Genomic DNA, 25,039 nt, shown 5'->3' on the forward strand with positions numbered 1-25,039 from the left:
TACTTGCAAGACATAGTGAATGTGTGTCACAAAATCCAAGAAAGTAAAGTATGTGGTGATCTTTAAAATGTTTAATTTAATGTGGAGAAAAAATGATTTTACATTTTTACTATAGATATAAGATATTAAACTAATTGTTGTTTTATTTTATTATTATTATACATAGTAAACGTCAAGTCATGTCTTCACTGCTGCCAAAGTCACATATTGGCAAATTTAATTTACAACCCTGGGCATAATTGCGTATATATAGAAAGATGGATTACCAGTTTTGCAGATTTAGCCATACAAAATCAGTATGACTGCGAATGCATTATCTTTATGATGAAAAAATCACTGCACAGAATGTATTATTATATTTGGGGCTGTCACACGATGGACTTGTGACTGGCGCCCGGACGATTGTTTATTTGTACCCCATTGTAGTGTGTCTTGTCTTGTGCTGTGCATTGTTAGTGGTCACACCCAGAGACACTTTTTGATGCTGGTGTTTGTGGTTGTGTTCTGTCGAATTTTCAGTATCTCCATTTCTAATCTCCCACTGTGGAGTTTCATGTTAGTTTTTTTTTCACTAATAAACTATTATATTTTTCTACTTTCTCATACTTTCTCATACATTGCATACGGAGTCACTCATTTGGTCCTTCGGTTCCTTTTCAGCCTTGATGAGGATAACCTATTTTTTTGTTTAAATGTATACAGAATACTCAATCCTTGTTAGAGTTTTGAGAGGATTAATGAAATTATAAAGCATGGCTTAGTTTTACATATGTTGACAGAATGGGTGCTTCCAATACTTAAAACTTAGACTAATAAACTGTGAAAGATTATATTGAGTTGATGTGCACATAAAGTAGTAAGGGGTAAGAATGTCTGCCATGTTTTGTATGGATAAGTCCCCACTGCCAAGTTTTCCCCTCATTTCCTGCTTTAGTGACCACAATAAAGTGAGTGCAAGAACCCCAATAGAAGACTGCAAGAAAATAAAAGATTTGGTTAGAATTTGGTACATGTAAAAAAGAAAATCCAGAATTTGTTGTACTCTTCAATGTCTTTATTGGAAATATCACATCACACACAGTATGGGGACAATGAAAGTTAATGTGTTTCGCATTATAAACAGCACTTACGTATAGGTTCTGAGTAAGTGCTGTTTATAGCACGAAACACGTTAACTTTCATTGTCCCCATACTGTGTGTGATGTGCATGTGATATTTCATTGAATATTATATTACAACGAATTCCGGATTGTCTTTCTCACATATATCCACAGACGGGCTGTGCTTAGCATCCTCAGAATCTGCTCACAGTAAAGGCAATCTAGACAAGTTCACCTGGTGCGGCACAGAACCTTTGGTTAGAGTTTGGATTTAGCTCCAGCATAACACTTCAGATATTTTAACAAACTCTTTCCTACATCTAGTGGGTTAAGCCTTATATGAGTCTTTTACAAACCAAAGCACGGTTCTTACCTGGACTCATCAGTAAAGTTTTAGAAGCAGACACACTGCACTCATCATGGAAAGAAAAGAAGCCCATCCTACGTAAACATTTGTACTGGACAAACGTCACTGACTCGTTAGACGTGTTCTTAATAGAAATAGGAAATATCTTTTCCTCATTTGGTGGTAGAGGAAACCTTATACGACCATCACTGATGTCATGCTCGGATGTAATCTGAATGCCATTTTTATCACGGATGAATTCTCGTCTAAAAATTAAAACATTACATATCGTCAATTTGCTATTTTTTTTTTTACGCTTTTACTCTCTTTAAAAATAGAGTATTTCAAATGATCAGTCATTTACCTGTTACTCTTTAGCCGTTGAATAATTTCGCGTGCCTGTGCTCTGGAATAGCTTTGGTCACCATGAGCAGGTTCCTTACCTCTGCGACTGACTACCCACTGATCTGCTAGCACTGAATTCTTCCAGGCATTCTATAAAAAAAAAAAAAAAAGAATAACTAAATAAAAAAAAAAGCAGAAAGAGCAGGCTAGCACATATGTCAGAACTGTTGGATCCAACATTATATTAGTGAATGCTTATCAGTGCTCATCAGTGCCCCATTAGTGCTCATCAGTGCTCCATGGTGCCACTACAGTGCCCATCAGTGAGTGCTTATCAGAGCCCTACAGTGCACATCAGTGAGTGCTTATCAGTGCCATCAGTGCACATCAGTGCCCTACAGCACACATCGGTGCCCATCAGTGAGAGCTTTTCTGTACCATCAGTGCCCTACAGCGCACATTAGTGCCCTACAGTGTTATCAGTGAGTGCTCATCAGAGCAACTACAGTGCCCTACAGTGCTCATCAATGCCCTATGGTGCCACTACAGTGCCCATAAGTGAGTGCTTATCAAAGCCCTACAGTGCACATCAGTGAGTGCTTATCAGTGCCCTACAGTGCCATCAGTGAGTGCTTATCAGTGCTCATTAGTGCCCTATTAGTGCTCATCAGTGCTCCATGGTGCCACTACAGTGCCCATCGGTGAGTGCTTATCAGAGCTCTACAGTGCCCATCAGTGAGTGCTTATCAGTGCACATCAGTGAGTGCTTATCAGTGCCATCAGTGCCCTACAGGGCACATCAGTGCCATCAACAAATGCTTATCAGTGCTCATCAATGCCCTACAGTGCACATCAATGCCCTACAGTGTTATCAGTGAGTGCTCATCAGAGCAACTATAGTGAACATCAGTGCCACTACAGTGCTCATCAGTGCCCCACGGTGCCAATCAGTGTCCTACAATGCCACTACAGTGCTCATCAGTGCCCTACGGTGCTACTACAGTGCTCATCCGTGCCCTACAGTGCACACCATTGCCCATTAGTGAGTGCTTATCAGTGCTATCAGTGCACACCAGTACCATCAATCAGTGCTTATCAGTGCACATCAGTGCCCTACAGTGCCATCAGTGAGTGCTCATCATTGCCAATATAGTGATCATCAGTGCCACTGCAGTGATCATCAGTGCCACTACAGTGTCCTATTAGTGCTCCTCAATGCCACTACAGTGCCCTATTAGTGCTCATCCGTGCCCAATAGTGCCACCCTATCAATGCATCCTCATCAGTGCCTATCAGTGCCGTAAAAATGTGCAAAAAATGTATTTAAAAAAATGCATTTTCACTTTCCACATTTTCCAAAAACTTGTGGGAAAAAAATGAAAAGACTCATTGGGGCAGATTCACGTAGCTTGGGCGCAGCGTAACGTAACCCGTTTACGTTACACCACCACAAGTTTTCCGATTTAGTGTCCGATCCACAAAGCACTTACCTGGAAATTTGCGGCGGTGTATCGTAAATACGTCCGGCGCAAGGTGGCCCAATTCAAATGGGGCGGGTACCATTTAAATTAGGCGCGCTCCCGCGCCCGACATACTGCGCATTCTCCCGTCGCAAATTTCCCGATGTGCTTTGCGCGAAATTACGACGTGCCGACGTTTTGTGAATCGCGACGTGATCAAATGACTGGAAAAAGAAAAAATTAAAAAAAAATTCAAAAGCGACGCGGGAAAGACGGGCATACTTTAACATGGTGGAGTACTTTTCCACCATATTAAAGGTGCCCTATCTTTGCAACGGAAATCTAACACTTGCGACGACGTAACGACGGGAAAAATCTTCGTGGATCGCCGTAACTCCTAATTTGCATACCCGACGCTGGTTTACGACGCGAACTCCCCCCAGCGGCGGCCGCGGTATTGCATTCTAAGATCCGACAGTGTAAGTCCATTACACCTGTCGGATCTTCTGGCTATCTATGCGTAACTGATTCTATGAATCAGTCGCATAGATACTCTGAGAGATACGACGGAGTATCTGAGATACGACGGAGTATCTGAGATACGACGGAGTATCTGAGATACGACGGAGTATCTCAGATACTCCGTCGTATCTCCTTTGTGAATCTGGCCCACTATGCTTTCTAGAATATACGTTGAGTTGTTTTCTTTCCAAAATGGGGTCATTTTGTGGGTGTTTTCATTGTCCTGGTGCTCCAAGGTCTTCAAAAGTGTAATAGGTAGTCAAGAATTTAGATGTGTAATTTATGCTCCTAGAACACCTGAAGGTGCTCCCTGCATGTTGGACCTTTCTATGTGGCCAGGCCGTGAAAAAGTCTCTTACATGTGGTACTCGGAAGGAGTAGCAGAATGTGTTTTGGGGTCTAGTTGCAAGTATGCATATGCCATGTGAGAGAAATAACCTGTTAATATGACAATTTTGTGACAAAAATATTATTTTGCAAAGAATTGTGGGAAAAAACTTCAAAAAACTCACCATGCCTCTTACTTAATACCTTGGACTATCTACTTTCCAAAAATTGGTCATGTGGTGGGTATTTGTCATTTCTTGGCCCCTTTCACACAGGCTGTCCGATCAGGTACGACTGTTAGTTTTTCTCTGATCGGACACTCCATTCAACCTTATGGAGTGGCAGATGTCAGCATAAACATGTCCGCTGACACCTGCTGCTCTTCGATCTGCCAAATCCAGACAGTAGTCCTGTTTTCCATCCAACTGGCGGATCAGATCGGATGGGATCGGATAAAAAAGAGAGTGGAACTTTGTCCATCTCCACTCTGCACAGTGAGCGGAGATTGACCTGTCATTTGCCTGCTCAGAGGGGATCAGCGGAAGAAAAACCCTGCTGAGCAAGCAGAGTCCGTCAAACAGATCTGCCCCATGTGAAAGGGGCCTTAGTGTCTTAAGAAATTAGATAGACCATCAGGACATTAATGGTAGATAGTGATCTTGCGCTTAAGAAATAAAATCCAAAAACATGCAAAATGCAAGAACGTGACTAAGTACTGTACCTGAATTACAATAAAATCATAAATGATACAAATATGTGAACCAATAACTAATCGGCAAATAGATAAACAGCAAATGTATACAACATGAATATATGATCAATAGTCCCAAAGTGCACAAAGTCGCAAGAAAGTGCAAAGTGCAAATCGGGCAAAATTGCAAAACGTGCAAAAATGTATAAAAAAGCCAAAATGAATATAGCTGAATGTGAAGAATGGGTCAATATGACAATAAATGATAAGAGAATGCAGGATGTAATAAAGTTCTGTTTAAATGGATGATGGGAACAAACAGGGTCAATCTTCCAATATATCAATAGTCTTGATGGATATGTTTCCTTAATTGCAGTATTGAACCATACTCTGTGTCCTCCACCAGTCTCTCAGAACTCTCACCTCACTGCCAAAGGATCTAAAGCACATCAACTTATTCCTTTATCGTCAGTCTTCTCTGCTGTAGGTGTCGTAGCCACTGCGATATGTTCACTATTAGGCTCCTCTATCCCTTATAATAGCTCTACAACAGCAAAAAGGGAGGGGGGAGGGAGAAGACTCCAGCCCATACCCAGGGTATAAAGCAAGGAGGAGAGGAAGCTCCAATAGTGTAGTATAAAAATGAACCGTTAATAGTTACACACATAAAATTGGACTCTTACAATGTATAAAGAAAAAGAGAGCTTGTAGGGTTTAAATGCAGCAAGATGCGCTGTCTTACGGTTCCCTTCGCTCCTTCCGATCTGCGGTAGCCTCTGTATCCCTACGACGTTACGTCACGTACCTCGTGACTTCCTCAGGTCACGTGACGTAACGTCGTAGGGATACAGAGGCTACCGCAGATCGGAAGGAGCGAAGGGAACTGTAAGACAGCGCATCTTGCTGCATTTAAACCCTACAAGCTCTCTTTTTCTTTATACATTGTAAGAGTCCAATTTTATGTGTGTACTATTAACGGTTCATTTTTATACTACACTATTGGAGCTTCCTCTCCTCCTTGCTTTATACCCTGGGTATGGGCTGGAGTCTTCTCCCTCCCTTTTTGCTGTTGTAGAGCTATTATAAGGGATAGAGGAGCCTAATAGTGAACATATCGCAGTGGCTACGACACCTACAGCAGAGAAGACTGACGATAAAGGAATAAGTTGATGTGCTTTAGATCCTTTGGCAGTGAGGTGAGAGTTCTGAGAGACTGGTGGAGGACACAGAGTATGGTTCAATACTGCAATTAAGGAAACATATCCATCAAGACTATTGATATATTGGAAGATTGACCCTGTTTGTTCCCATCATCCATTTAAACAGAACTTTACTACATCCTGCATTCTCTTATCATGTATTGTCATATTGACCCATTCTTCACATTCAGCTATATTCATTTTGGCTTTTTTATACATTTTTGCACGTTTTGCAATTTTGCCCGATTTGCACTTTGCACTTTCTTGCGACTTTGTGCACTTTGGGACTATTGATCATATATTCATGTTGTATACATTTGCTGTTTATCTATTTGCCGATTAGTTATTGGTTCACATATTTGTATCATTTATGATTTTATTGTAATTCAGGTACAGCACTTAGTCACTTTCTTGCAGTTTGCACGTTTTTGGATTTTATTTCTTAAGCGCAAGATCACTATCTACCATTATTTATCTTTGTGTACAGTGAACACTATGTGGCAGAGCGAGGCTCTGTCCCAGTAGAAATGGTGTTAAAATGGATACAGGGTATGCACATTTGCTGGGTGAAACTCTACAGAGCGTAGATGTGGACTGGAGAAGACTGCTTGTGAATTTTGAAATGGGGCTCTGTAGTTTGGGGATTCCACAGTGTCTGGGGTGGGACGGAATCTCCAACCCTGTTTCCAGACTTTGTTCATTACCAGCATGGTGTGTGCTCAGGTGAGCACAGCCCTTATAATGAGAGTGTAGGAAGATCTCAGGGCTCCCAGTTGGAGACAGCTCCTGTAAGAGACAGGAGGTCTCCAGAAGTCAGAGAGGCTGTAGGAGACAGCCAGTAAGTTGGTAACTGCAAGAGGCACAGCTTTAGACGCTGAAGGGAAGCCACCTATGTTGAGGTGTCCGCTGGTCTGGGTGACCAGGATAACGTGCAGAAGTACTGCTACAGAGAGCCAGGTGGGCTAGCATTTTCTAGCAGAGAAGGGATCAGGGGTTTAACCCCAGATTTCTCCATAAAGAGGATATGTCACTACCCAAGGTATCACAAGGGATGATAAATATCACTAGTTTAGTTAGCTGTTTTTTTTGTAAAGGTTATCTGAAAAATGGGTTTCAAATATTTCGACAGGGGTGCGGTTTCAGTGCTTGCAATAGGCGCTATTTTCACTAGATACACCTCTTCCTACATCATACATTTGATGTTCAATAAAGATTTATTGAGATATAAAAACAGTTTTTTGGTTTGTATAATTTAAAGTGGTTGTAAAGGTTAATTTTTTTTTTTTAAATAACAAACATGTCATACTTACCTCCATGTGCAGTTCGTTTTGCACAGAGAGGCCCCGATCCACCTGTTCTGGGGTCTTACCGAAGCTCTCACGGCTCCTCCCCGCAATAGATAACCCCCTCTGGGAAGCTCTCTCCAGAGGGGGTTACCTTGCGGGCACGCTCCCGTGTCATACACTCGCTGTCCGTAGCCGCCGAGTGTATAACTCGGCCCAGCCCCCCGCGTCATTGAATTTGATTGACAGCAGCGGGAGCCAATGGCTGTGCTTCTATCAATCTATCCAATGAAGAGCCATGAAGCCATGGAGAGAGCAACGCAGGATCGCGCCCATGGAAATTCGGGGCTCATGTAAGTAAAACGGGGGGCTGGGGGGCCAACACTGCAAGGTGTTTTTTCACCTTAATGCATAGGATGCATTAAGGTGAAAAAACACGAAGGTTTACAACCCCTTTAATTTAAATTGCTTTTCTTTTTAGCCATGTGACTGGCACAGCACCAATCAGGGCTGGCCAGACACAGACACACTGGGGTAGATTCAGCAAGCAATTACGCCTGCGTATCCATAGATACGCAGCGCAATTGCTAAGTAGCGCCGGCATATCAACTTTCTGTATTCAGAAAGCTCGATACGCCGACTGTAGCCTAAGATACGACTGGCATAAGGCTCTTATGCCGTCGTATCTTAGGGTGCATTCTGACGCTGGCCGCTAGGTGGCGTTCCCGTAGTTGTCAGCGTAGAGTATGCAAATTGCATACTCATACGCGTGCCCGGCGGTCGTGTTTTACGTTGTTTGCGTTCGTTGCTTTCGTCGTAAGGCTGCTCCTGCTATTAGGTGGCGCAGCCAATTGTAAGTATGGACGTCGTTCCCGCGTCGCGATTTTCGAAATTTACGTTGTTTGCGTAAGTGGATCGTGAATGGCGCTGGACGCCATTTACGTTCACGTCGAAGCAAATGACGTCCTTGCGACGTCATTTACCGCAATGCACGTCGGGAAATTTTCCCGACGGAGCATGTGCAGTACGTTCGGCGCGGGAACGCGCCTAATTTAAATGATCCACGCCCCCTACGGGATCATTTAAATTACGCGCGCTTACGTCGGCCCCTTTTACGATACGCCGCCGCAAATTACGGAGCAAATGCTTTGTGAATGAAGCGTAGCTCAAGTAATTTACGGAGGCGTAGCGTAAAAACGATACGCTGCGCCGCCGTATCAGTGCGCGCCCGTACCTGAATCTGGGCCACTGTAGAAAGCAAACAGTGGCAGATTAATAGAAGCCCCTCCCAAAGATCTTCCTCCAGGCAATCATTGATGGCTCCTATCTGCCCAGCTATAGGGACACTTCGGTCCGGTAGACTGGGCACTCTGATGTACTCTACCAATCTTTAGCTGTACTCTGATGGGGGCAACTTATATGTGGGTTACATAGTTAATTTGGTTAAAAAATAAGAATAAATACAAAAGGAACTGCCAATTATAAATTCTGCATGTATGCAGATGACGTCCTAATGTTTGTCACCAACCCCCTACTTACCTTGCCCCCTTTGTTGTCCACTTTGTCGGACTTTGCGAGGATCTCCGGTCTCTCAGTCAATGTTGCAAAATCAGTGGTCTTACCAGTTGGCTTCTCCCCTGAGGAGATAGACCATTTAAAGCGTAGTTTTGCGTTCTCCTGGAGGACAGACTCTATTTCATATCTGGGCATCGAACTGACCGGAGATCACCGCAAACTCTTCCACGCAAATTACCCCAGGATGTTTACTAAACTAAAGGCTCTGTTGAAGCTCTGGTCCCCTTTACACATCTCTTTTCTTGGCAGAATCACAGCCCTAAAGATGACAATCTTGCCCAAGCTCCTTTATCTGTTCCGCTCCCTTCCAGTTAGGCTCTCTAAATCCCTTTTATTAGATTTCCAGTCCCACTTGAATAAATTTATATGGCAAGGCAAACCCCCAAGATTCTCCAGGGAAGTTCTTTATCGGCCAATGGCTGGGGGAGGTCTGGGAATCCCTCAGGTTTGGCTATACTATCTATCTAGCAGGTTCACTCAACAGGCGCAGTGGAATATAGCCAATTCCAGAGTCCCCTGGGTCAGATTTGAGGAAGAGTCAATTTCCCCCTATTTCCTCCCGGGCCTGCTATGGTCCTCTAATAGATCATGGCCAGGGCTGCTCTCAAAAAATTCCATTGTGGAGGAGGGTTTGAGACTTTGGCTTGATTATAAGGATAAGTTCAAGCTGTGTTCGGACGGACCTCAGGGTGCTTCATTTTTTGGAGACCCGAGATTCCCTTCGGCTTTTGACCATCCTGAAGTGTTTGAGATTTGGAGAGACTGTGGCCTGACTCGGCTGAAGGACTTTTTGATGGGATCCGCCTTTGTCTCTTTCTCTCAACTACAATTGCTCTACCCCTTGCCCACTAGGGAATTCTACCATTTCCTACAGATAAGACATTTTTTCCAGCAGAATTACCCCCTTCAAGATTCGACCATGAGCTCCCTTTTTGAAGACATTTGTTATGCATCTCCCAGACAAAAAGGCCTTATAGCAATGGTTTATCGATTCTTGGAGTCAGTGTCAGAACCAAATCTAGTGAAATATAGGGAGGACTGGCAGCGAGAACTTAAACTAGATAAGGATGCTTTGGACTGGGTCAGAGGCTGGCAAAATATGCGCAAATGTACTAAGTCCCTGACAGTTAGGGAAACAGCAATTAAGCTCATGACAAGATGGTATTACACCCCTCTCCGCCTTAGCAGAATCTTTCCTCAAGCTTCATCTACCTGCTTCAGGGGCTGTCCCCAGCAGGGCTCATTTTTCCATCTATTCTGGGAGTGTGAACAGCTGCTGCCTACATGGAAGGCCGTATTAGAAATGATTGATAAGCTGGTGGGGGAACATGTAGTTCTGACATTCAAGCACTGTTTATTGTTCCAGGACATTGAAGACACCCCCAAGCATATGGTTAGGTTGATCCACGCTATCTGTATAGCTGTTCACTGGGCAATTGCCCTTCATTGGAAAAAAACAATAGTCCCCTTCTCACCCATAGTAACTAGAGTTGATCAGATGATGCTCTCTGAAAAGATTTTCCACACACTGCACGATACAATCCCAATCTATGACGCTAAGTGGAACCCTTGGTTTCTTTATAGACTCCAGACGTAAGTGACCCTGAAATGTTCCATGTTTTGCCTTTTTATTTTCTTTAATTGACTGTTTTGTTTTTCTTTTCTATGATCGGTATATTTTCATACTCACTTCTAGTTTGGCTGAAGCCATATTTGTTGAATAGGTATGATGTATATTGCGCTTAATTGCTAAACCTCCTCCCAGGGACCTGGGATGGACCATGTGTAAATCTCTCTATCTGTCATTATGGATGTGTACTTCTTATCCTGTATGTATGATTTCTACTACACGTACCGATTGCTGTATTAGCTTTTTCTATGCCTGTCGGTGTTTCACCGGTTTATATTTCAATAAATACTTTTTGAAAACAAAAAAAAAATAAGAATAAAAAAGACACAAGTCCATCCAGTTCAACTCATCGAAAAAAACACACAAAACACAAATCGAAAACCTCCGTATACAGTATATGGATATATAAAGCGCTGTGTAAGTTGACAGTGCACGTGATAAATAAATAAATCAAACAAGAAAGGACTTTGCACGCTTTGGAAACTGCAGCTTGACATTCCATTATTAAGCTTATGCTCAACCAGAACACCTAGGTCCTTCTCCACTGTGGATCCCCCCAGTTGTACTCCCCCTAGTATGTATGATGCATGCATATTCTTAGCCCCCAAGTGCATAACTTTACATTTATCAACATTAAACCTCATCTGCCACATATTTTTCCAATTTAACAGTGTATTGTAAGGTGGAGACATCCTGTAAGGACGTTATTCCACTGCATAGCTTGGTGTCATCTGCATCTGAAATGTTACTTTTAGTCCCAGACCCAATATCATTTATAAATATATTAAAAAGTAAGGGTCCCAACACTGAACCTTGGGGTACACCACTGATAACCTTATGCCGCGTACACACGTTTTTAATGTCATGGAAAAAAACAACGTTTTTCTCGACGTGATTCTTGTCACGCCTGCCTTGCATACACACGATCGTGAAAAAAAAATGCTCGAGCAAAGCGCAGTGACGTACAACACGTACGACGGCACTATAAAGGGGAAGTTCCATTTGGATGGCGCCACCCTTTGGGCTGCTTTTTCTGATTTTGTGTTAGCTAAATTTTGGTGAGAGACGCTTGGCGCTTTTCTGTCTTTGTGCTTTTCTGTCTGTTACAGCGTGACAAATGTGCTATCTCCATTACAAACGCTAGTTTTACCAGAACAAGTGCTCCCATCTCATAACTTGCTTCTGAGCATGCACGTTTTTTTCACGTCGTTAAAGCCTACTCACGACTGTTTTTCACGACGTGAAAAACGATGACGTGAAAAATTAGAGCATGTTCTAAATTTTTAATGCCCATTTTTCACGTCGAAAAAATGGTCTGGAGCCTACACACGATCGTTTTTAATAACCAATTTAAAAAAACGCATTTTTCTCGTCATGAAAAACAGTCGTGTGTATGCGGCTTTAGACCATTCAGAGTAGGAATCATTAACCTCTACTCTCTGGATATGGTCTCTTAGCCAGTTTTCTATCCATTTACAAACTAATTTTTCCAAGCCTGTTTCCAAGTAAAGCTTTTCCTAGACTTTTTCCTGCCCCAAAGCACCCACCCACCCATGTAGAGGGCATGAGGCCTGGTATGGCCCAGGAGGCTCGCCCCCCCCCCCTTTCTGACCTACCAGGCTACATGCTCGGATAAGGGTCTTGTATGGATTTAGGGGGGCACAGCGTTTTTTTTTTTTTGTGTGTGTGGGGTTTCCCCTTAAAATCCATATCAGAGTAAAGGGCCTGGTATGGTCTTGATAGGGGACCCCAAGCCATTTAAAAAAAAAAATTGGTGTGGGGTTCCCCTTTAAGATCCTCGGAGCACGTCACATGCCACAAGTCGAATTATTTAAGATGAGGATCAAACTTGGATGCGACTTACATTTAAATCAATGGGCTGAAATCGTGCCCAAGTCGGACCAAAGTAGTGCAGGAAACTTTTTCAAAGTCGGGCCAACACAAGTCAGACCAGTTTACATGGCTCTCATTGGGAACTATTGATTTTGACATGTCATGTGACATGTCACATCCCATATCCCTGGGATATAAAATCTTGTTGAGGATGCCCTGTGTTGTTGACCTGTGTGGCATATGGGATCAGTAGCAATGTATGTGAGCAAACATTTCACTAGGTAGTGAAGCACTGAGTGGATTTATTACATGGGAGCTAATGTTAGAAGATGCACTAAAAAAGCACTTTATTGGACACTTGGCACTCTTTTATACTTTCTTATGTACCTGTTGTCACATATTTTACCCTTATATTAATGGCTTTTTTAGTTTGATTGTTTTTAGTTAGATGTTTTTTTATTATTTGCTACTTTCATGAATTGATGTATAATTTACATATTAATTGTTTTCGTTGGTACGAATATACTGCAGCAGCACAATCACATATTTATTTATTTATAATTATGGTGAGAACCACACTTAGTGGTTGCAGCAGCTGATATTTAGGGGAGGGGGTTTGCACTTATTGGCAGCAAGCAACATTTGTATTATTTTAGTTCTTTATTTTAATGGAACATTTTGTTCTAGCCCTGTAAACCTACTATAGCAGATTATAGACCTGAGCATTTCGTTTTCAGGCAGAAAGTTGCAAATTTTTGCCATGATTTTTACAGTTTCTTGCTACGATTTTGTGCAGGTCAAAAAGTCACCAATGTAAAAAGGCCGTAAATCTGCCCAAAAAGAAGCTTGTGTACTTTTTGGAGCTACAAGCATTTTTCTTCAGGTGACAAAACGCTCAGTTGTGAACAGGTGCCATTGAAATAAATAGGATTTTGCTTATGTAGCGGCTTGCTCTTTTTGAGCCAGCGCTGTTATAAATTTAGAGGGAAGTCTGAGAGTTAGGCCCCATACACACGATAGAATCCATCCGCTGAAAAATCCCAGCGAATGGGTTTCAGCGGATAGATCCTATGGTGTGTACACTCCAGCGGATCTGTTTCCGCGGATATTTATCCCCTGGGATGGATTTCCAGCGGATAAATATTTGATGACATGCTACCAAATCTATCCGCTGGAATCCATCCCAACGGATGGATCCGCTGGTCTGTACAGACTCACCGGATCCATCCATCCGAAGGGATCCCCCGCATGCGTCGTAATGATTCGACGCATGCATGGAATTCCTTATATGACAGCGTCGCGCACGTCGCCGCGTCATAATCGCGGCGACGGCGCGACACGTCATCGCTAGAGGATTTCGGCGCAGATTTCGATTCGATGGGGAGTACACTCCATCGCATTTAAATCCACGCAAATCCTCTCGTGTGTATGGGGCCTTAGTTTACTCAAACATTTGTGATTTTGAGCAAATTTGGCTTCTGTTTCAGCCATGGCTGTGCTGTGAGTGACCACTATTATTCGCCTGGGGTGTAGTTGTTACTCCAGTCCAAGGGTGACAGCAGCTAGGTGAGGGTGATTTGAGTATTCTCCCTCAGCAGCCAATCAGTGGGTTTGATCGTCCCGCTAGGGAGGGGTACTTAAAGCGGAGTTCCGGCCACAATTTCACTTTTTAAATATAAATACCCCAGTAATACACAAGCTTAATGTATTCTAGTAAAGTTAGTCTGTAAACTAAGGTCCGTTTTGTTAGGTTGTTACAGCATTTAGATACTTTATAAAATAGAAATTGACTGGGGCCATCTTAAGTGTGTGCATCATGAAGCCAGACTGTATGACTTCCTGGATTTCAGCCTTGCAAATCTCGCACATGCTCAGTGCTGTACAAGCAGTGTCAGATCAGGTTTCAGCACCTGTGCTGTCCAAGTCACATGATTCTTTGAGACTGGGGAGTGCACAGACTCCTGGAAAGTTACACCCACTACATTCCCAGGAGTCTGTGCGGTGTAGGTTAGGAAGCATTAAGCACCTAGGTGCAGGAAGTGGGAAGATTAACTATTCTGCCTAGCAAAAAAACGTTGAAGGCATCTAAAAAAAAAAAAAAAATTCGTAAAGGATTAATGACATTTTTTTAAAACTACTGATGTAATGTTATATTTATGGGTGGAACTCCACTTTAAGGGACAGAAGTCACTGGACTGGGGTCGTCCCACCACCCCCCGTGTGTGGCCCTCCTGGCCGGGGGTGTGTGTTCTTGTAATCCTGGCTCCAGGACCACGTTGGTCTGGGGTTGTGATCTTCTGAGTAGGCCCAGTAGGCAGATTGGGTGTACGCATGGGAAGGTGATCCTGTGCTGTCCATCCTTAGGGAGGAAGCCGCTTGATGAAGGACCTATCTTGGAGAGGACCGAGCACGAGGCTGGTGTCTCAAGAGAGGCCTTGAACTTCATCGAAGGATGCACCGTATTCTGAGAGGCTTGATAATGATCGCCTGTCAGTCCCAAGTTCTACAAGAAGTTATTCTGGAGAGATCCGGGTGCTGAATCCTGTACTGTGAGGATTCTGGACCGAAAAGTGTCTCCATCTGTGGAAAGGTCTATGGCAGAGACTGTACCATTTTTTCCGTGTGTCACCCCTGCTGCTAGGCTTGTGAGAGAGGCCTATCCGGGTGCGCAAGATCCACTCTGGCTAAAGTGGCAACGAAAGCTATGTTACTGGAAGCAGGAGTTTTTCCGGATTGAAACTACGCACCTGAACCTATTTACCCTTCCACCTCTTTATTCACTATCTAGTACCCTGGACGGCGAGAAGATAGAGAGGTTACATGCCGCCCGAAAATTTCCAGCAGCTCCTTCGGGGGTAGTGCTACATGTGGGGGCTCGTTCGGGATAGGCTGTGACCTCTCGCAACGGTGTCAAAAGTTTTTTTCAACATTGAGAGTCTGAGTTTGTCGAGGTGATGGACTGCGCTCGCAAAGAAGGGGTTAAGGTCAGGTTGCTTGGCTGGGGCATTGGCTGCATGTGCAACGGAGAAGTGCGTGAAGTGACGTGCCCAGAAAAGAACTGAAAGTGGAAGAAGTTACCCACCCCTGCGTGAGACGTGAGTGTGTCTGGCGGGAGAAAAAAGTCTGGATTGCCTGATCGCGTAGAGAAGATCGTGTGCAGTTATGTCGGCGTATCCATCACCATCAGAGAGATTGAGACCTACTATGTCCCTAGCTGAAGTTAATACAAGTTCTGCATCAGCGGGAGCCTCGTTGACAGATACGGGTATCCGGATTAAGCCGCGGGGGCGTTTCGTACTCTACACGAGCGGCAATGTGGAGGTGCTTGGTGTATCATGCCTACGATGTGAGGGGCTGGCAGTTCAATTCCGACCCTTCGGCCGATGTCTACGGTGTGGAGAGTACCTATTCGAAGTAGACCAGCCTACGTGATCACCTCATGCTTATCGGGTGGACTGGGTCACCGGGGCCGTGACTTTGGAGGAAGCTACTCCTTGGCCTGCTACTACTACTACTACTACTACTACTACCGCTACAACTGCTGTGCCCGTCGTGGTGAGTGACTTTAATACAATTGCTGCAAATGTTACTGAGTCACCTGTGGATGCTGCTATGGAGACTGATTGTACAGTGGTTGTGCCTGCCATACTTGCCAAAAAGAAGGTGGGTTACGTTAAGGCTTCCCACGGCCGTGGTCGAGGCCTATCCCAGAGTCTGCCGGGACCGGACTCCGAGGAGGATGTTGCCCTCGTAGAGACCGCGACGGGAACTGGTAAGCAGACTGGGGATAATGTGATTAAAGTCGTGCGTACTTATTTGCCCGCAGAGGAGTATGCAGACTCTGAAATAGATTCGTCATCTGATGCAGGAGATGACCATTGGTTTGATTCGGGGTTACCTGAACTGACATGGGATAAAAGATTCAAGCCTGCCGCTTCCCGTAGTTCAGGGAACCGTTCTCCCTTGGATTCTGGGGATACAGCGCCGCGGGCGGAAATCCCAAGTGTAAATTGGGAAGTTGTGCTGGATGCAGGTCGTTACTGGAGGGAAGAATGTGCCTCCAACCATGACAACTATCTTGAAAAGATCTCCGGAGGCCTGTGTGATGCCAGGACTGGGGCACTCCCATACTTTGCCAAAACTTGCTAGACTACAGAGGGTTCTCATGAAAAAGGTAGCCCTTCATTACGGGTGGGAGTTCCCTTATGTCCCCGAGGCCACTATGAAGGAGATTGAGGAGAACCGTGAGAAATGGTATCAGGAAGCCATTTGGGACTATCTTAAAGTGCTAAAGCCCTCCCATAGTGTTGACTTTTCTTTCATAATGGTGTCTCATCGTTCTGAGGGATGTCGGGAGTCTTTGAGCTACGGTCGGCATATCTACTCTGATCGGGTGGTTATCAGGAGGCCCGGGAAGGACGATCGGGTCTATTCAATTACTACCCTTGACGACCAGGGAAAAACCCTTACTCTGCCAGACCCCCGATTCTATTTGTAAAAGAGAACTGGCAGTATTGGCTCTCAATTTTTTTTTCTCCTTTTAAGAAGTTCCAGAGGGACTATACTTTCTTCCTTGCTGCTACTGAAAAATGTGTTTGACTTTGGGGGGAAAGAACCTAGTCAGTTAGGCCCCTTTCACACTGGGGCGGGAGCTATACCGTCGGATTTGCCGTGGGATTCTGCCGCTAGCGGTGCGGTATTAACCCCCGCTAGCGGCCGATAAAGGGTTAATACCGCCCGTAATGCGCCTCTGTAGAGGCGCATTGCTGCGGTTTCCCATTGTTTTAAATGGGAAGGAGCGGTATACATGCCGCTCCAAAGATGCTGCTGGCGGGAGATTTTTTTTCTCTCCTGCCAGCGCATCGCCTCAGTGTGAAAGCCCTCTGGCTTTCACACTGAGTATGCAGTGCAGGAGTTTTTCAGGCGGTATAGCAGCGCTAAAGAATTGGTGCAGCACTGAGGATTATGGACTCTGCCACAGGGGGGCAGTGTTTTGCTATGCTTGGGAGGACTCTGGCTAGAGTGGCGACGAAAGCTGTGTTACTGGAAGCAGGAGTGTTTCCGGATTAAAACTATGCACTTGAACCTATCTACCTGTTACCCTTCCACCTCTTCATTCACTTATTTTACTTTCCTATCAAGTTCAGCAAATAAATCTTAGAAAAATAAGTGCAAAGTGTGGACATTGAACTTTCTCAGCTTTCATCTAGTACCCTGGACAGCGAAAAGATAGAGAGGTTACATGCCGCCCGAAAATTTCCTGCAGCTCCTCCGGGGGTAGTGCTACACTTGTTTGGTGTTTTCATTTCATGAGCTGAAAACGCTCAGGTGTGAATGCAACCTTATATTGGTCATGAAGTCGTGTTATTTCTGCTATAAACAGATAACAGGAGTCAGTTAACAATCGTGAGCTAGGAGTTTCCACTACATATTTGCACTGCCCAGTTAAACGGGTTCTGCAACACAAAGATAAGGCGGGACATTACTGGTAACCATATATGTTAAAAATCACCCAAATACAGTTTTTCAGGTTATTTACATGCCATGGGGATATTAAAAAAATAGAATAAACACTCATTTATAAACAACACAGAAGCGGACTGGTAGAAAACAGATCACATACCTTGAACAGCTCAATTGTGTTACCATATACCAAAGCTTTCCCTTTAACTTTAAGCCCATAGATTGCTTGAGAAAAACTTGTTAAATCATTACACCTAAGACAAAGGAAGACAAAAAAAATGATTTCATAGGAAACAGATTTATCAACATTATAAAAGTAGAGATAGAAGAAGGAAATACACGCCCATTTTTCCTATCATTTATATAACAAAATCCTCTTTTTCAGTTACACAACTATCAACTATTGACAGATAGGGATGAGGTTTGGGTTCACCACTACCATGGGTTTAAGGCGATTTCCTGCAGGTTTGAGATTTGCGGTCACGGAGAATGCTTATGTAGATTTACCTAGGAGAATTTTTGAACTATATCCAGCTGGCATAGAAGGGCCAATAACTGGGCTTTTGGATAAACCACCCCCCCCTCCCACTATAAGGGAAGACACTAATTAGCCATAGTTTCAGCAAACTGGAAGCTGTTGTAGGGAAAGCTGACTAACTGCATAGAGAATGAGTGCGTGAGTACTTTGGGTTCACTCACATTTAGCACATCCCCCTATCTCCACAGATAAAAAAAAAGTTAGACATACACCAATTAGGCCTATTTTCCCTTAATAAAACGGTCCTGCTGCTGCTTAATTTTACACTGCTGTTTCCTCTGCAGTGTATTACTTCTTCTGGTAAAGCCCCAGCTTGTGTTTTTTATCAATAGTATGTAGCGCTACCCCCGAAGGAGCCGCTGATGAGATTTGGGATCTGCATATTTAAGTTACCTCCGTGATGTGTCTAGGGGTGATGATGGCAACGAGAGCAGTGACTGAATGTCCAGACTGTTGGTTGACGTTTTTAATGCTTTATTTCTGGTCCAACACGACCAACAGTCAACTCGAGGTAGATAAGACAGATTGGTGAAAAGAAAGAATAAACCTTGCAGATACAGGCAATGGATGAACAGAAGCAGTCCTGCCTCCAGTAGTAACTCTTTCCTCGTCGCCACTTCAGCCGAAGTGGGTAAAGTGCCCCCGGACAGACCCCTCTCAGAGGCCTGGCAGCCGAAGTGTCACTTAGCTCCCCTGGGAAGGAACAAGTCTCTGCCACAGACTCGGCTCTAATAGAATTAGGATTCTTAGATGAGACCTCTGCCACAGGCCCAGTACTTCAAAAGTTGAACACTAGAGCTAATCCTCCCAGTGTATAATTTGGGGCCACCGACTAACAGTTTGCCGCATACAACCTGTCAGTGTCCGGTACCCAGATCCCCGATGGTTCGTTCAAGCCCTATTGGATCACCTGCCTCCGGGTTTTCCTCAGACCGATCCCCCACTGAACAGCACAACTCGCTTGGGATCTTCTCAATGGAGATGAGGGAACCCAGTAAGTCACTGGGGCCCCTTAGCAGCATCAGTTGCTCCGGGCCACGAGGGCCCAGAGTCAGGAACTCCGCGTAGCACGTGCGCCCCGGCCTTTTAGGCCATATCGCCAGGGCCCATGATGTGCGCACACCCTAAAGGTGGGTGCCGCACCTGGAACCAGGAACCCGCGAAGAACCCAGAGCAAAGGCCTCCGCCACATACCCCTCCCCAGCATGCTCCGCGAGGGAAAACTCCTCCAATTGGCTGCTGGGAAGAAGCGGCTCCGCCTGAACCCCTCTGGCGCCACCTACCGTCCGGAGATGAAACGGCAGCTCCGGAGAACAGAATGACCCACAAGACAGATCAGGACTGACGACAGCCAAATTTAAATAAATCAAACACAGATGAGAGCAAGTAAGTCTCCCATCCTACTAATTTTAACATAGCACCTGTACTGATAAGTACACAGGCGCTACAAGTAAGTTTAGGCATAGCCTTCCTATTTAATATTATCCTTCTGTTGACCTATTTTACACTGATGTTTGATCTGCAGTCCCTTAACCACTAGTGGACAAGCTCACGCAGATATATTGCAGCAGGTCAGCTCTCCTCCGCAAACCGATGTACCTGTACGTTGGTCCGTGCAAGGAGGATAGTAGGCACGTGTTCCACGGGAGCTGGCGACACACGATCACGGTGAGGAGAAGCAGAACAAGGAACTGTCTATGTAAACAAGGCGATTCCCCGTTCTGCCTAGTGGCATGATCAGTGACCAGTGATCAGGAACAGTGATCTCTGTCATGTCCCTGTGAGCTCAGTCCCCCTACATTTAGAACACAAACAGGGAACACACTTAACACCTTGATCGTCCCCTTCCCTGCCAGCATAATTTTTACATTGATCAGTGCATTTTTATAGCACTGATCAATGTAATAATGTGACTGGTCCCCAAAAAGTGTAATTTGGAGTCAGATTTGTCCGCTGTAATGTCTCAGTCCTGCTAAAAATTGCAGATCGCCCTATTACCAGTAAAAAATTAAAATAAAAATAAGAGTCCCTATATCTATCCCGTAGTTTGTAGATATGATAACCTTTGCGCAAACCAATCAATATACAATTTTTTTTACCATAAATACCGTATTTTCCGGCGTATAAGACGACGTTTTACATTTTAAAAAAAACGCCCACATATCAGGGGTCGTCTTATACGCCGGGTTTAAAACATATGATTTCAGCCCGTGGGTGGGGGGGGGGGAGAGTGCATAGAGCCGTGCATAGAGCATGGAGGAAGAGGAAAGACACCGGATTACAGAGCGGATAGCCCGCTGTTACAGCAAAGTTTGCCTTCACTCTGCTAGTGGTTATTTACACCCCGCCTGCTGACCCCACGTCTGTAAGGTGGACAGAACACGTCCCAGCATTGGACTGGCATTCTGTCCATCTTACTGGCGCGAGGTCAGGAGGCGGGGCTGTGTGTAATCACGAGTGGAGCGGAAACATAATGTAAACTTTGCTGTAACAGCCGACTATCCGCTCTGTAATTCTGCGGCTTTTCTCTTCCTCCATGCTCGGCTCCTGATCAACCCCGTGGCTTTTCTCTTCCTCCATGCTATATGTACGGCTCCCGATCCTCGGCACAGATGAGCAGTGGCTGAAATGTTGGCACAGGTGAGCAGTGGCTGAAATGTTGGCACAGGTGAGCAGTGGCTGAAATGTTGGCACAGGTGAGCAGTGGCTGAAATGTTGGCACAGGTGAGCAGTGGCTGCAATGTTGGCACTGGTGAGCAGGGGCTGCAATGTTGGCACTGGTGAGAAGGGGCTGCAATGTTGGCACTGGTGAGCAGGGGCTGCAATGTTGGCACTGGTGAGCAGGGGCTGCAATGTTGGCACAGATGAGCAGGGGCTGCAATGTTGGCACAGGTGAGCAGAGGCTGCAATGTTGGCACAGGTGAGCAGAGGCTGCAATGTTGGCACAGGTGAGCAGAGGCTGCAATGTTGGCACAGGTGAGCAGAGGCTGCAATGATCGGTGGTGAATATGCGGTGGAATCCATGTTTTTTTTTACATGGTGTTGCCTTGGAAGGGGGTAGTCTTATAGGGCGAGTATAGCCCAAAAGCTATGTTTTCACTTGAAAAATAGGGGGTCGTCTTATACGCCCAGTCGTCTTATACGCCGGAAAATACGGTATGTGGAAGAATATATATCGGCCTAAACTGATGAATACATTTGTTTTGTTGTTTATTTATTTTGGATATGTATTATAGCAGAAAGTAAAAAAAAAATAAAAAAACTTGTCGCTCTTTGTTTGTTTATAGCGGAAAAAAAAAGCAGAGGTGATCAAATACCACCAAAAGAAAGTTGTCAGTTAAATTGTCAGTTAAAGTGACACAGTGCCGTATCGCAAAAAATTACCAGGTCATTAAGGGGGCAAATCCTTCTGGGGCTGAAGTGGTTAAAGCAGAACTTCACACTCTGTCAACATTTTTATTCCTTATTTTGCTAGCATTAGTAAATAGATAAGGAATATTATATTTACGGTACTTTATTTTAAGCTTTTTTTTTTCATTTCTTCAGGTTTCCAGGCCTAGATAAATGATGTCAAACATCTCAGGAATCTTCAGGAAGGGAGGAAGAGCTTTCTCAGCTAAGCAGACCCTCCTGTCTGCATACCTGAGCACATGGAAGGGCAGATGGATTCCAGGAAGTAAATGCTACATGAATCATTTGCCCTTACTCAAGATGGCCACAGCCAGAAATTCTAGGGGGTATTTTTCAAGATGATTTCTCAGCAAAATAAATCATGGAAACATGCATAGATGGGTGAGTTTGATAGTGCTGTCAAGCGATTAAAATTTTTAATCGCGATTAATCGCATTAATGTCATAGTTAACTCACGATTAATCGCGCCAAAAAAATTTTTTTTGTTTTCTTATTTATTTTTTATTTTTTTATAATATTAAATTGTGTTTTTTTAATTTTTTTACATTTTGATCACTTTTATTGCTGTCACAAGGAATGTAAACATCCCTTGTGACAGCAATAGGTGGTGACAGGTACTCTTTATGGAGGGATCGGGGGTCTAAAAGACCTCCGAGCCCTCCTTTGCACTTCAAAGTATTCAGATCGCCGAAAACGGCGATTCTGAATACTGTGTACTTTTTTAAATCCGGCGCCATTGGCAGCCGAGAAACCCGGAAGTGACGGACGTCGCTTCCGTGGTTTCAATGCGGAGACTGAATCAAAGCCGCTTACAGCTTAGTGTCAGTCTCCGCCTGGACACAGAAGGCGTCGGATGGAGGATCGGGTCTCCCGGTGGGACGGGAGGCCCGGTCAGAGCGGCGAAAGGCGGCGGGAGGGGGGGGGATGTCCCCTCCCGCTCCTCCGGCATAACAACCGAGCGGCTTTTAGCCGCATCGGTTGTTATGTTTGGATAGCCGATCGCCCGCTCTAAACAACGGTACCGGGATGATGCCTGCGGCTGCAGGCATCATCCCGGTATAACCCCCGAACGCCGCCTCGTTAATCGCGCGATAAAAAAATTAATAGCGCGTTTAATTGACAGCACTACTTTAAATAATAAAAAATGAATGAAAAGGCGTTTTTGGTTTATGGTGCTCAGATACAGATTAGTTCTGCTTAACCCGTTTCATACCAGACCAAATGACGCCAGTAGGAACACTCTCTCCTTCCAGGTGGACGTCATCCGCCGGTCACTTTGGAGATCCATGTGCATGCCGCTCGTGCACGCCCCCGGCGGCCCGTAGCATGGTGATAGGGGATCAGGCCCACCCCCAAGCAGGGTAAAGAGCCAATGAACTTGTCTCTTAACCACATGACCAGCTGTGTCCAATCACAGCAGGTCACTTTGGGGATCTGTGTGCATGCCACTTGTGCGCGCCCCCGGGGGCATGCAGCACGGCGATCGGGGAGCAGGCTTGTCACTCGGACAAAGCCCAGCCCGATCAGGGTAAAGAGCCAAGGAAATTGTCTCTTTACCATGTGAGCGGCTGTGTCCAATCACAGCTGGTTAAAAAATTGAGCTTATGGGGCAGGGGTGTGGGTCGCAGCCGCATGTGCCACCCATCAGCATCAGTGACCCGGGCTGTCAGAATCATTAACGGAAGTGACGGCCTGAGTCTCCGTCAGAGACTGTACACTGCGGCGCCCATCTTGGTACACCCTGCACTCGGCCTCAGTAGCCTGCAATCACAAGGCGGCTTTTTACACCCAGTTCACTAACTATATGGGCTGGGTGTAACAAGATGTCCGCTGCTGCATTCTGACTAGGCTTATTGAGTGCAGGGTGTATCAAGATGGGCTCTTCTATACTCACTCTTTTATCGATTTTAATTTTATCATGCCAGGCTGCCAGAAATGATTAGCGCTGCATTTCAGTGCCACTGCCTACCAAACAGTTCCACCTATCATTGCCCATAAGTGCCACCTATTAGAGCCCAAAAGTGCCACCTATCAGTGCTGCAAATCAGTGCCCATCAGCCAGTGCTACATACCAGTGCCCATAAGTGCCACCTATCAGCTCATCAGTAAGTGCCAGCCATCAGTGCCGTATATCATTGTCCATCAGTCAGTGCCACCTATCAGTGCTGCATATCCGTGCCACCTACATCATTAGTCTGTATTGTGCTTTGAAAACTGTCACATGACATTAAAAAAAAGTATCGGTAATCGGTATCGGCGAGTACTTGAAAAAAAGTATCAGTACTTGTACTCGGTCTTAAAGTGATATCAGTGCAACCCTATCTATTAGGTTACAGCGACCGCACAGACATAGGGTTGCACCGATATCACTTTTTTAAGACAGTAAAAGTACAAGTACTGATACTTTTTTTCAGTAAGTACTCGCCGATACCGATTACCGATACTTTTTTTTTTATGTCATGTGACAGTTTTCAAAGCACATACAGTGCCACATACCAGTGCCCATCAGTAAGTGCCAGTCATCAGTACCGTATATCATTGTCCATCAGTCAGTGCCACCTATCAGTGCCACCTATATGATTAGTCTGTATTGTGCTTTAAAAACTGTCACATGAAAGAATCGGTAAACAATCAACCTTTAAAACCTTTAAAAACCTTTAAAACCTTTGCATATGGAATGCCCCAGGGATTTTATGGGTGGAAATAAATCAGTAATTGGGAAATGAGAATAACAAAAGTATAAAAAGTACAAAAATTATTCCATATAGAAAATTACATATCAAGAATTAAAAAGCATGAATTGGAAAAAAAAATCATAGAAATATAGCTTTTCTCTTTCTTGTGTTTCCGAAACATGTCGGCTTGACTGTGTCTAGAAGTTGTTTGTGTCAGCAATCAGTAGCAGCTATATTTCTATGATTTTTGTTCCAATTCATGCTTTTTAATTCTTGATATGTAATTTTCTATATGAAATACATTTTGGACTTTTTATACTTTTGTTATTCTCATTTACCAACTCCTGATTTATTTCCACCCATAAAATCCCTGGGGCATTCATTCCACATGCACATATTCTCCTTTGGGATGTGGTAGGAAATATCAGGACTTTATCCGAGTTAGTTTCTAAAGTAGTAGTAAGTAGTAGTATTAGCTGAATCAATACAGAATGGATAAGTAATAGTAGTCTCCTGGTCAGTGCCATCTTAATAGCATCATGGGCTCCTGGGCAAATAAATGCATTGGGGCCCAAACAATGAATATGGTGACCTGCGACGTGCTACGCTGTCTGACTCTGAAGATGGCAGAGGTGGGTGGA

The 25,039-nt window shown here is 44.5% G+C and overlaps 1 protein-coding gene across 1 annotated transcript in view; it reads right to left on the bottom strand.

Moving 5' to 3' along the window:
- The window catches only part of LOC120927053 (putative helicase MOV-10), a 136,922-nt gene that overhangs the window by 103,542 nt on the left and 8,341 nt on the right, over nucleotides 1-25,039 (bottom strand). Inside the window, exons 2-4 of the mRNA XM_040337484.1 lie at nucleotides 17,935-18,028; nucleotides 1,811-1,941; nucleotides 1,474-1,712 (exon numbers count right to left, since the gene is read on the bottom strand). Coding sequence (XP_040193418.1) covers nucleotides 1,474-1,712; nucleotides 1,811-1,941; nucleotides 17,935-18,028 — 464 coding nt within the window. The remainder of the gene's footprint in view (nucleotides 1-1,473; nucleotides 1,713-1,810; nucleotides 1,942-17,934; nucleotides 18,029-25,039) is intronic.

Source organism: Rana temporaria, chromosome 2, assembly GCF_905171775.1.
Source record: "Rana temporaria chromosome 2, aRanTem1.1, whole genome shotgun sequence".
In the NCBI taxonomy this organism is placed as follows: Eukaryota; Metazoa; Chordata; class Amphibia; order Anura; family Ranidae; genus Rana; species Rana temporaria.